Source organism: Diadema antillarum, unplaced genomic scaffold (genome assembly GCF_040938485.1).
Source record: "Diadema antillarum isolate AM-2024a unplaced genomic scaffold, OU_Dant_1.0 seq00000136_RagTag, whole genome shotgun sequence".
NCBI classification, from domain to species: domain Eukaryota; kingdom Metazoa; phylum Echinodermata; class Echinoidea; order Diadematoida; family Diadematidae; genus Diadema; species Diadema antillarum.
The window spans coordinates 1,313,055-1,327,052 of NW_027271213.1; the positions used below are offsets into that span (position 1 = coordinate 1,313,055).

Here is a 13,998-nt window from a genome sequence, read left to right on the forward strand (position 1 = left end):
TCCCAATTTGGTCACAGAACAGGAGCATTACCCATAGCCCTTCATGCAACCCAGATTTAGTTTGGGGATAAAGGAAGTCTATCACACCTGATGCTGGTTCTTGAATAGAAATAGTGACCTTCATGACTTTTTAACCCATTGAGGACGGACTGATTTTGCTACAACACGCATTTCCCATAGACACCTACCCGAGTATACTCAGGACTCGTCCTCAACAGGTCAATAGCAGATAAAGTGGCAATTCTTATACTATTTCTAGTGATTATCAAATTAATGGTGGTGTGAAAAGTTGCCATCATGATACTAGTAATGCCCCGGGTGAGTCAAACTGTAAAAAATGTGTAGCACACTTCCAAAATATTCGTTAAACATTTGAAATGTGGTTGTTTGATAGATGGCAATATCAAAGTATGCACAAGAAAGGCCTAAAACAAAGTAGATTTTCCCCATCAATTTAATGAAAAGAGAAACTAGCATAAACTTGATAGTCCAACTTGCTAGATCAGAAAATCTTGTGTTCTTAATTGTTTGGACTGGCAACAATCAAGCTAAATAATTTTCTGCACGGATTCAGGTATGAATGATTAACAGTGTATCAAAAAGCAAGATTCCTTTGTCTAACCCTTTAGTGCTCTTGTCATGTTATGATTATGTCCTTGAATCATAAAATCAGAATTTTGATTTTTTTTTTTGATAATAGCTAAATTCCTTACCTCAGGACTTTTGAATTATATCTGGAGACAATATGATTGATGGATGATCTTATTCTCTTGCTAGGGCATCACGCTGAAAATGAACGAAGAAAGACGCTGCATCGTCGCGCGCATCATGCACGGGGGAATGATACACCGCCAGGCCACGCTCCATGTCGGGGATGAGATTCGCGAGATCAACAACGTGTCGGTGGCCAACCAGACCGTCGACCAGCTGCAGAAGATGCTGAGGGAGCTGAAGGGGAGCATTACCTTTAAGATTGTCCCCAGCTACCGCAGCGCACCACAGCCGTGTGAGGTAAGACGGAAAATAACAGGACTCAACCAATGCGGTATGTCCCACCATTCAGCAAGCTTCTAAAGATAGACAATTGCAGACGTTATGATGCTGAAATGAATTGACATAAGAGTATTCTAATACTTTTTATGCCTCCGCAACGAAGTGGCCGGAGGCATTATGTTTTCGGGTCGTCCGTCCGTCCGTCCGTCCGTCCGTCCGTCCGTCCGTCCGTACGTCCGTACGTCCGTCCGTACGTCCGTACGTCCGTACGTCCGTACGTCCGTCCGTCCCGTTTTGTTTTTGTCGATATCTCAAGAACCGTGTGGTGGTTTTACATCAAACTTGGTATGAGGGTATATCCTCGGGTGATAATACTTTGTGTGGATTTTAGGGTCACAGGGTCAAAGGTCAAAGGTCACAGGTTATTTTGTGGAAAAAAAAATTTGAAATTTCATGTTTTTCTCCATATCTCGCAAATGGTTCAAGGTATCTTCATGGAACTTAGTATATATGCTTGTACCGATGGGCAGTGATTATCTAGGGAAGTTGGGGGTCATGGGTCAAAGGTCAGGGGGTCAAAGGTCAAGGTCAACTCAAAATATCACTACTTTCCTTAAAATGCAATATGCCTGAAGGTTGTTTTTTTAAAACTTGATGTATGGCATGTATTACCCAGTATGTATTTTTGGGGAAGTTTCTTGCCAAAAGGTCAAAGGTCAAAAGGTAAAAGGTCAAGTGAAAGTGCTAAATTGCACTTTTTCCTCCATATCTCGGAAGTAACTCAAGGTATCATCATGAAACTTACATATTTATGCATGTTCAACCCAACAGTGATTCTCTTTGGAACTGTGAGGTCAAAAGTCAAAGGCCAGGTTTAGATAATGCTATTTTACCATTTGAAACTGAAATTATACTTTTTCTCAATACCTTGAAAATTACTCAATGCATAAACTTATAAAAGGGTCAAAAGTCAAGTAAAAATCATCAGTTCCCCAAATACCTGCACTCTGACATTTTAATCATTCATCCAATTGAACCTAGTTCTAGGAAAGTGAACATTCAGCACATTTGTGTCAAACCTGTCATTCTAATAATTTGCCAATTGTGTGAAACTGTCATCACACATTGTCAAGACATTGTACTATAGACCTATTAGGAGAACCATGCATTATGGCGGAGGCATATCAGTAGCCGTAGCGATATATCTAGTTAAAATGTATGTCTGATTTTTAGTACATAACTGTAAAAATTGAAATTTTCGCGGTGTTGAATTTTGCGTGCATTTCGCGCAATCAGAAACTAGTGCGAAAATAAAAGCATGCAAATATTTTTGTTTGCCATATGTTCCAGTAGTTGGTGTCTTGATTCTGTGGAATTAACGACACGCGAAACTCTTCTTACCCAGCCGTGCGTGAAAAATTAGTCACGCGAAAATATCCACTTTTACAGTAATACTTTGACTCTGTTGTGGCGGTGTTCAGGTGTCTGTGTAACTTTTCACTTTGGAAGTAACGTTAAGTGAAGAAGTGAAGGTAAAGTTAAGATATCATTTTTTTTTATGTTGTAGAAAATATCAATTTTCAAGTGTGAAGTTTGTTCATGGTGGGTTTGGGGGTGCCAGACCAAATTATGCCTGAATTTCAACATTTTCTTCTCCTTCTTGAAAATACATGGTCAGTTTTTGTCACCATGGTCACTGTTTGACTGTGACCATGCACATACAATGTCCCAAAGAAAAACAAAAATAAAAATATATGTATGTAATGTTTCATCCTTTCTGTGTTTCTCTCTCCTATATCACCCAGATCTATGTCAGGGCCCAGTTTGACTACGACCCGGGTCAGGACGATCTCATCCCCTGCCAGCAGGCTGGGCTGAGCTTCCACTGTGGCGATACTCTGCAGATCATCAGCAAAGACGACCACAATTGGTGGCAGGCCCGCAAGGAGGGCGAACCCCTCAACGGCACCGCTGGCCTCATCCCCTCACCAGAGCTCCAGGAATGGTCAGTTTGAATACATCCCCACAACATGCCACCTTGTCCTCTTCACACATTCTTCTTTCTGTATCCAATACTGTGCAGAACGTCCTTGGAGTATGCTCACACAACTGATGAAAGGCTTTCATCAATGCAACTAGCCTCGTTGTTTTGAAGAAAAAAGAAAGATACATGATATTAAGGGAATTATTTACCATTTGCAGATGAAACAAACAAAAACCCAGCTGTAGTACTCTAAAGTAGTTTTAAAATGTGAGTTGGGGATAGAAACAGCCGATGTAAAAATTCTAATCAGTATAATCAATGTTAAGTATTGTTAAATATACAAAATGTGAACAATGGTTATTATGAAATTGTCTGTAGAATAAACACAGTCTACGGTTACGGTTTATTGAGAAAATTAGTGATATCTCCTTATTTTAGGGTTTATTGCAAAATTTCTATATGGTTGGCTGTTATGTAATACAACTGACCAACACATATGCATCAAATGTGATATCTTTTACATTTTTTTAATCACTGCTTCTAATGGTAAACAATACCTTTATTGGTCTGTGTACAAAATTAAACACTCTAGTGCTTGGATAAATGACTAGCCATCAAAGTCAACATCTCTTATTTTCTCCTGAGAGATGTTGACTGAAAATAAGCTGATGGCCCTTTGGGTCAAGGAGTTCCACAATCAAAAATTGCTGCTCTGCTGTTTTTGTTCTTTCCATAATTTTATTGATAAGAATTTTGTAAGAGAAACAAGGCCAACTTGAGCATAACAAGTGATTTTGCTGATTTCCATTTTTGTGATTATGCCAATAACCATGAAATTAACTAAATGTCTTGCTGAAAGCCAGGTCTTTGCTCATGAGTTATTTCCAGTATGCGTCTGCTATTTACTCTTTTACAAGCTGACTTTCTTTCTACACATGCTATTTCTTTGCAGTGTCTTATTGCATGAGATCTTTTAAGGAGGGCAAGAAATAGCAAGAGTTTTGTTGTATTGGTTTCACAAGTATACTCTCTCCTGTTCTTATGTTAGGTAGAAAGCACAGCTAAGTTTTTGTCCATGAAACACAAATAAACTCAAGAGAACTAAACAGATTCATTCATTGAAAAATGGCATAAAGCGTTAGCTTTCCCTTTCAGGAGAAAGGAGAGTCGAGAGATTTTGCTTTAAATGTTGTGGCAACTGTGCTTTTTGAAGTGTTATTGCAAATGATTTTTAGATCATCTCCGTGATGTACAAATTTGGTTTTCAAATTCTTCTAATTTACCATATATGACTACTTTTCCACATACACTATCATGACTAATTTTATTTTACTCTCATTTGTGTCATTGCTCCAGTTGGAAAATTAGAGTATATTTTCCTCTAATTCATCATGCTGTCTAACTTACAGCTCTCTCTATCTTGTATTCACTCTGTAGGAGAGTTGCCTGTCTAGCCATCGAGCGAGCCAAGAAAGAGCAGCAGGCCTCGTGTACTTGGTTCGGTAGGAGAAAGAAGCAATACAGAGACAAGTATCTGGCAAAGCATAACGCAGGTGAGCAAACCAATAGATACAATAGCAATGACACGTGTTGCCAAGCATATTAACTCTTTATGTGCCACGTTCGCACACTCAACTCAGTCGACGGCGTTGCCAACTTCGCATATTTTGCTCAAACACCCAAACCAGCCCAAATCGATCAATAAATCAACAAATGCCGCAGTACAATGAACACTTTAATGTTGTGGTTGTGTTAGCAAAAGTCATGCCTCCCCAAACTGGGACAATAAAGTAGTTATTGGTCATTTGCAAAACAAATATTCATAGCTTTGTCATAAAATTTTCATCCCAACAACGTCTGGAAATATCTCTCCAAGTTTGCATAGTTGCATTTCTGGCATTAAAAAGTTCTGTAAAAAGTTACTTGGCTCCTAAAAGCAGAACATCTTCTAAAGGAGCTTGTACATTGCAATTTCAGAATTATGTGGCACACAGAAGGTTTACACTGTTGCACCTATAGGCCCGAATTATACGAAGGTGGTACAAATGAAATCATGGTTTAAACCATGGACAAAAACCATGGAGTGGCAAGTGTCACACGGAATATTTCATTACGAAATTTGTCATTTCGTCGACAAAATGACCGTTATGTTAACGAAATTATCATTTCGTGGACGAAATGTTCATTTAGTTGCAAAATGTTGTCATTTCGTTACAAAATAATCATTTCATCGACGAAATGACTGATTTAGTAACGAAATATTCCATGCGACACTTGGCGCTCCATGGTTTTTGTCCATGGTTTAAACCATGGTTTCATTTGTACCACCTTCGTGAATTCGGGCCATAGAGTTAAAGAGAAAGATGAGGTTTGATGCTGTGTAATAACGTCACAGTGCCTTGTTCGCTGATTGGCACATCTGCTGGAGTGTTTTCTTTGCCTATATCTAGGCAGGATGTCTCTAAACTAATTGCCGATGAATAGGGATTTACTACCCCGCATCCCCCTAATCCCTGTCGTATCACCATGGCCTTCCTGTTGGACTAACACACGTTGTTACAACCAAGTGGGTTGGCTAACTTTTAAATGAGGTCAAGTTTGGAAAAATCATCTTATAGTCACTATTTATCATTTGCAGATGGAAAAAAAAGCTGTAGTGCTTCAAAATAGTTCTGAAATGTGAGTTAGGGCTAGGAAAAAAAATGTAAACCTGTTAATCAGTATAATCAATGTTAAGTAGTGTTAGATATGCAAAATTTTTAAAATAGTTTTATCAAAATCATTTTTAGAATAAATCATCGACAGTAATGGGATGTCTCCTTATATTTGCGGTCTTTATTTCAAAATTTTTATATGGCAGGATGTTTTGTGATACAACTGACCTACACATATGCATCAAATGCAACTCAAACATTTTTTTGTAAACAATGGCTTTAATACTGATGAAACATCATGGCAAGTTACAGCTAAGTATGTGGGCACATAAAGAGTGAATGACCTTTTTTTTTAAGTGATGCTTTCTGTTTGAAATATCATCAGTTGCCAGAAAGTACAGTTGTTTATTACCATGAGTGACAATAAGTGTTCTAAAGGTCATCCAAATACTTTTCCATCTTCTAACAGTGTTTGACCAGCTGGATCTTGTCACATACGAAGAGGTGGTCAGACTGCCTGCATTCATGAGGAAAACGTTGGTTCTTTTAGGTAAGTTTGGGGCCATCGGGTCCAGTCATTCATCATAGTATGTTTTATCAACCTTTAACACGATGCTCTGTGTGTGAGTGTATGTGTATGTGTTTGTGTTTGTGTGTGTGTGTGTGTGTGTGTGTGTGTGTTCATTGTCTGTTTTTCCTTTTGGAAAACAAAATCACTGGATGTTCTTTATATGACAGATATAAGCTTTCCTTGTTATTTGAACTGTCTGCGAGTTGATATATAGATTAATCACATTGGACTCATTTTGTGAGATGATATATGCATTTATTTTAAGCAAAATATCCCATTGCAGAATTTTTTAGCAGAGGTCTAATACAGTGGGATGAAGACACTTGCATGTATCTTTTTCTGATTTTGGAAAGGAGAAGTGAATGTTGAGAGTAAAATGAATAGTTTGTTTTGAATACACTCATCTTTCCTGATGCGAAATTTGTCAAGATGCAATCATCACTCAGCAGGCCTGACAGGAAGATAGAGATAACTATTTCAATTTCACTTCCTTCTGCTCCATTGGTTATTTCCTTTTCCCTCCACAACTACAAAGTATTATACACATTCTGTTACAACAACAATGATGACAACAACAAACAACAACGACAGACACATATTGGCATGACCTGATGTAACCTCCGTAACAGATTGGGGGCACGTCCGGGAGTTCGGCAGAGTTTCTGCCTACTTGGGTGATTTGGTCTTGTTTTAGTCCAATGTAATCTCTGTAACACTCTGTCATTAAGTTTTGTCATATTCTCATTTTTCTTTCTTTCTACCACTCAGGTGCTCATGGCGTGGGTCGGAGGCATATAAAGAACACGCTAATCACGAGTCACCCCAATAAATATGCATATCCAATCCCACGTGAGTGACCGTTTACATTCGTAGTATTGTTTCCTTATTTTCAGGAGATCAAGGGTTTGTCTCATCTTAGTTGTTAACTCTTTTCATTTGGTATAATTCAAAGAATGAAAAATAGAGAAATTATGCGTAGCTGTGTACCCATGAAAAGAAAGAGTCTGAGGGGTAGTGGCATTGTGGAGTGCATTTGCACAACAACAAAAAATTAAACACATTGTCAGCATAATTGTTGGTAGTGTCATTTTAAGTTTCATACATTGTATCTGATATATTTTAAGAGACATTTTGTGAATGTTCAGCTGTTGAAGAAAATAAGAAATGAAAGAAGAACACTGTTATACTCCAAGAATAGCTATTTTTCATCTTTTTCATGCTCATTGATATGTGAAAGATAATTTCAGTGGCATCATTCATGTTTTGATGCAAATGTCATGTACTTGCAAATGTGCAAGAATACAGCATATTAACCAAAGATGGTCATATTTGGAAGCTTAACAGAAAGCATCTCTCAAGACCTTTTTGCACAGATGGTGCAAACTAGCTGTTTGATATGAAATCCTGGGATTCCCCCCCCCCCCCCCATACAAGCATGAAATATGTATAGGTATATAGATGATTATTTTGGGACCAGAACTTCTATTTCATTGCAAACGAAATTTCACTGCAACCGTGTTTGTTGTAACAGGAGTGCATTGTATATGTCTATTTGTTTGAATTAATTCATATGGTCCCATTAATAATAATCTCCAGACACAACGAGGCGATGTAAATCGGACGAGGAGAACGGCAAGAACTACTTCTTCGTCTCGCACGAGGAGATGATGAACGACATCGCCAACAACAAGTATCTGGAATACGGCACCCACGAAGACGCCATGTACGGCACCAAGCTGGACACCATTAGGGAGATTCACAACAGGAGTCTTATCGCCATCCTCGACGTGGAACCACAGGTATGGGACTAAGGGATTTTTGTCCTGTATGTTTTTGCTGGATCATGACAGTTTATAACACACATTGAAATACTTGAAGGTAGGGATCATGACTCAGGTGCTGGAATATTTGGGGAAGTTCTCTGGGGAAATTAGACAGCGGGGTGTTAGTCACTTCGACAGCAGTTAGAAATCCCCCCTGAGATGCTATCGCATACATTACATGTAGCGAGGCACTGTACCTTTGTACTCTTTAGACTCTTCTCACAGACTGTTTGCAGGGGTGACATGAGAAGACTGGGAACAATTTCCATCAGGCTTGCTCATCAGCATACAGCCTGGCTATCCATTCCATAAGGCTATATCAAAGCTTTGTTTTGCTGGCCAGAAGTACTTAAATCCTTTGTTCCCCACAGCTTGTATGAAGTAAGGAGAGCACATGAGCAGAAAAATACAAAGATATCAAACAGGTGAATAAAAGCTCTATGTGATATGAAACAGATAGACAGACGGACAGACAGATAGATAGATAGATAGATAGATAGATAGATAGATAGATAGATAGATAGATAGATAGATAGATAGAAAGACAGATACAGTGTAGATAGATAGATACAGTGTAGATAGAGAGGTAGATAGATAGATACAATTGTAGATAGATAGATAGATAGATAGATAGACTGAAGCATGGCGTATGGAGTCACACTCATTCCATGATCTGTGTCTTTGGTTTTATCCTTTAATACTTTCACTGCATGATAACAACCAGGCAAATAAGGATGAAGAAGTAAACTGCATTGGTGAGGCTTATGTTGAAGTGTGTTCAGTCATTTCTTAGAATTGTGGATGGGTCTCGACCTGAAAACTTTAATATTCTCAGAAATGAGTAAGGATTTTGTTTTTTCATTGTAACAACCAACCTTTGTAGATGTGCATACTCATTACAGAGCACTGAATTTTTCTTCCTCTCTCTCTCCATCTCTTTCTTTCTTTCTTTATTTATTTCTTTTTATCTATCTTTCTATCTTTCTGCCTTTATTTCTATGTTTTTGTGTGTGATATTTGTTGGATGTTGCAACAGGCCCTGAAAGTGTTGAGGTGTGCAGAGTTTGCCCCATTCGTTGTCTTCATCGCTGCTCCAACTCTAACAGGAATGAATGACGTACATGTAAGTACCCCACTCCCCACTCCATTAGCCTCCTTTGCAACCTCAAACTACTGCATCAAGGGCAAGTTCACCGCATTATACATATGGGCTGAGTGAATGCAGCAATATCAGTAGAAGGCATCAGTGAAAGTTTGAGGAAAATCGGACGCCCCATTCAAAAGTTATGAATTTCTGAAGTTTTTGTGCAGTCACTGCTGGATGAAAAGACTACTGCAATTTATGATGTCACACGTGTAGAACGATATAGAGAAAATATTGAGAGAAGTCCACAAAATTTGAATTTTCTTTAAAAAAAGTACATATTTGCTCAACTTGTTACCTACATATGTGAAGGGTAAAATCATTCCCCTTTCCTTCAGAGAGAAGCAAGTCAAATGCTCTTTTATCATTTGAGAAAAGTGAAAATATGTTGAAATATGATTTTTCATAGGATTAAAGGAAATACTGGTGCTGGCATTTTAATTCCCGCAGTATAGGCAGCAAATTTTTAGTAGTACCTCTGGGTGAATTAATTTGCCCCATACAGGAAGAAGAAGACTGTTGGGTTATGATCTCTTGGGAATGTCATTCTCTTCAAATAAAGTTTTCGACAGCACCACAGAAACACATTTTTTTGACACATGGTTCTCTCTCCCTGTTCCTCCCCCCTCCCCCTCTCTCTTTTTCACTCACTCACTCTCTCTTTCTCTTCCTCCTCCACCCCCTTTCCCTCCATCCCTTTTTGCCACGCCCCATTTCAATCCACAGGATAGCAGCCTAGAGCGGCTGGCCAAGGAGTCGGAGCTGCTGCGACAGGCCTACGGCCACTTCTTCGACCTCACCATCGTCAACAACGACATCGACGACACAATACGCACGCTGGAGAACGCCATGGAGGAGATCTGCACCACCCCGCAGTGGGTGCCGGTCAGCTGGGTCTACTAGGCCCCCCTGCCCCGCCCGTGTTCCTCCATCCATTTCCTTCTCTCATCTCGCTTCATCCCACACTCCCCAGTGCCAAGCCGAGGGTCACCCCCTCCGCCCACCAGGCTCGAACTGACCGGCATCGTACTGGTTTTGTTAACACTTCTTCAAACCTCTGGATTCCACTGCACAGACTCCTTGACCCGTACCGTCGTCCCCGTCTTGTCGCCAAAGTGACCATTCGGTGAAGCAATCGACGAAGCAATGTTAACCTTTCTACTCCTGATTCAGCTCAACGATGGCCTTCTTGTACATGTTTATGAACATGCTTCGTCTTTTCATTTTGAAAAACTTTCAAGTCAGAAGTTGCAAAAAATCCATCATACTCAAGAAGTGATTCATTGAAAATTTTGTTGTCGACGATACGATCTGAGAATAATCACCTCTGTATATGCCGCAGAGCACTTTGAATAGCCTGAAAATGTTTATCAAGCAATCTATTAGAATAGAAAATGAGAATTTGAAAGAAAAAAAAAAAGAGGAAAAGAATTTTGCGTCCAGCATACATGTGTACCTGCTGCCCTTCTGCGTATATTGCTGTTTATCATTTGGAAGACGACACAGGTTGGGGAACTTTCACATCTATGCAGTGTGGAAACGTGGTTGAAGGAACCGAAATCCCACACCAGGAGTAGCAGGATACGAAGACACTTCATTGACTTTCTGGCAAAAATTGTTTGCATGTGACTTGATCCTCACGATGCTGGCGATAGGATGCCACGATTAGAGAGAGAGAGTGGAAAAAAAAAAGCCAAGTCATTCTGTATAGAGCATATTATATTGGAACTCTTCATATTTTCTTTACATATTGATTATATATATATCTAGAGATCATGGGGCTCCACTTTTTCCCGAGCAAGTCTTTTGGTTTCAGACTTGCGAAGTCATGTCACGTGTTGATTTCCCATTTGTTGAATAGATGAGCCCAATATTGAGATTGATCAGGTGCCAACAGTGCTGTTGTATTAAATTCAACTGATGTTGTATATTTCACGACCACGAGGTAGCTTTTGAGATTACGGTGGTGATCATGGCCTTTATTTTGTAACCCCTTTTTGCAAGACGTTAAAGATCAGAATTAAGTCCGTTACAGTGAAAAGCAGAGGATCTGTAAGCAGGCATCCACTGGACGCGAAACACATGTGTGTCTAGCTACCCTCATCACATTTCTTGCAAAATTGTCACAACAGCAACCGGCCCTTGTGTCGATCATCAATGCACACAATATTCCAACTAATCTTCAGGTTTCCCATGTCCGCGTACAAGCGCAGGTACACATTGAAATCCCTCCCGGAAGGTAACCTGACCAGGGAAAGGTACGCTCTTTCACCCAAGGGTAGCTTTACCTTGCTCAGTTCCTTGTCCGTCTAACTGTCACTTACGCTGAATACCGATTGTTTACTACACTGTCCATATACCAGCACAAATTTGTGAGTTCGTATTTTGTAAATGTCGAATTCATCAAGTGAGGGAGCTGCAGTAACCTTACAGATGCCAACTTTTCAATCAAGCTCTTGAACTTGCATGTTTTTCACAGTTAGAGATTTCTCATCGGTAACCATCCACGGAATATATGTTATCATCGTCATGACAACTAGGCATCTCTCAACCCCGGGAATGCGTGTGCAAAGAATGGGATATTTACTGGCACGTGAGGGAGGGAAATGGAAACGGAGTCCCTCGTTAGATTTGACGAATTGAAAATCCCTCTCGTGATCTCAGTGTGTTGATTAAACTTTGCCGGTTTTCAACGTCCAACTGGCTTTGAGAATTATTTTTCTTATCACAATTTTTGTGCCCGACCAAAAGTTTGCCAAAAGAAGGAAGAGATTTTCTTTAGATGGAAAAAATGTATTGTCGTGTGCGTAGTATCAATGAAGAAGTGAAATTGCGAGGAGTGATATTTTTCAAACTATTGCTATATGTATTTTGTTGTAAGACTCTATGGAGCACAGTGGCTGCCATTGATTAATGACAAATCAGTATAATTTATGATTATGTCGCAGGAAGGAATGTGTGTTCATGCAAACTCTAACACTAGCCTCATGTAGAGTTTTTTGTTTGTTTGTTGTTTGTTCTTTTTTTTCAGAATCCAGTGTAGCAGTGAGGATGTATTTACAGCATTGAATTGCTCATAGTGGCATAATTATTGGACATTGAATTCACATTATAACTTCATGAATGTGATCTGATAAGTTCTTTCTTACATTTCATTGACGACTGAGAATTTGTATAGCTGTAATGATTTTTTTTTTTTTTTGTGCGTCGTTTCTTTCTCAGCATTATGAATACGTGTTTCCATTGTGATTTCATCGTCGCGACGAAACCGATGATGCGGCATCGGTCATGTTTTGCTGTTCATGTTCATCTGCGTAATAATGTTTTCATGATGACTTTGTATGGAGAAAAAAAATGAAAGATTGTACATATTCTGATGAAATGAAGTATGATATGTTTGACAATTATTGATTGTAACCAGTGTCAATGAGAAGACTTTATGAGATGCTATAAAATCATTTTCTTGCTTCTATTTTCAGGCATTTTCATTTCCTCATCTCATTAAATAATGCTTATGGTTATCTCCCTCCACCCTCTTCCCCCCCCCCCAAAAAAAAAAAGAAGAAAATCACTATCACTGTCTATTATATCTAAGTAAGACGCTGTCGTAAGCACATAACATGCAAGTAGAATATCATAATTATTAAAGTTGATATATACTGCGCTGAGTTGCACAAAGCATGTTGCATTTATACCTAGACATCACGGAAGTCATAGAACTAATCCTGGTAAAAGAAGAAGTTGGCAAACTCAACTAAATCTGTCATTTGGGTGAAAACAAAAAAATCCAGATGAATGCACTTCTCAGCCACAAGTCCATTTGACCCAAGGAAGACATAAAAATGCTGCTCTTTTGGAATATCTTGGAACAAGAAAGCAGGTGATGCTGTATGAAACTTTACCATTGCTTAAATGGGAGAAAGAAGATTACTGGGTAATTACATGAGATAGGAAAGTGGTACACAATCCCAGTTTTGACAACTTGGACATCAAATTTAGTACTTAATCACATTCAACACAAAAAAAAATAAGAAAACAAAAACAGAATTACGCCGTGCCAAGTTTCCTGTCCACCAGCTTTGCTACATGTGCATAAAAGCAAAGTGTAGCCTAACAAATGGAGAAGCAAAGATTCATGGTAATATTTGCCAAACAGATTCTAATGGCAAACCACCCATTCCCCCCTTCCCCACCACTCCCATCTCTTATATCTCTCTCTTTCTCTCTCTTTCTCTTTTGATAATTACAAAAATTGTCATGGTAAACTCTTCCAAATTGTGCTTTGATGTCAGTTTTTTTTCTCTAGATATGAATATCTAAGATGAGAATTGGACTCTGGATGTGCTCACCTACTAGGAGTCACAACACCCCGCAACGTGCCTGGGGTGATTTACTGCTCAATCAAGTGTATCGTCTCTTTTCCCTAGGGGTTCCAATTCAGAAAAACCGTTAAAGCCTTCATATTCATTAATAATTTGATATGAATAGTGTTGGAAAACTTCATACGCTTTCTTGAAAGGACTGCACCAGAAAACCATTCTGTCACTTTCAAGATTTAACATCGTCAATTTTTGTCATTTAAAGAAAATGTCGTTGGATCATTGACTGTCTCTTATTCCAATGATACTGATGTCAGTGCAAGGCATTTTTATTCAATTGTCTTTCAAAAAGACATTAGAAAAAATCCTGCCATGTTCAGTGCTCTTGTGTGTTCTTTCCTATTAAACCAGGAACCACTTTTCATTATTTAAAATTGCACCACAAATACTCACATTGCTTTGCTGCATTTTTGATTGAAAAAAAGAAGAAAGGCCATCAATTGACAAATT

General features: G+C 38.9%; 1 protein-coding gene across 1 annotated transcript in view; it reads left to right on the forward strand.

Moving 5' to 3' along the window:
• LOC139727613 (peripheral plasma membrane protein CASK-like) overlaps window positions 1-11,380 on the forward strand; it is a 48,891-nt gene extending 37,511 nt beyond the window's left edge. Inside the window, exons 5-12 of the mRNA XM_071638593.1 lie at window positions 778-1,011; window positions 2,799-2,998; window positions 4,415-4,530; window positions 6,101-6,181; window positions 6,971-7,051; window positions 7,799-8,001; window positions 9,062-9,148; window positions 9,896-11,380. Of these exons, the coding sequence (XP_071494694.1) occupies window positions 778-1,011; window positions 2,799-2,998; window positions 4,415-4,530; window positions 6,101-6,181; window positions 6,971-7,051; window positions 7,799-8,001; window positions 9,062-9,148; window positions 9,896-10,072 (1,179 nt within the window). The 3' untranslated portion in view covers window positions 10,073-11,380. The remainder of the gene's footprint in view (window positions 1-777; window positions 1,012-2,798; window positions 2,999-4,414; window positions 4,531-6,100; window positions 6,182-6,970; window positions 7,052-7,798; window positions 8,002-9,061; window positions 9,149-9,895) is intronic.
• The last annotated feature ends 2,618 nt before the right edge of the window (window positions 11,381-13,998 follow it).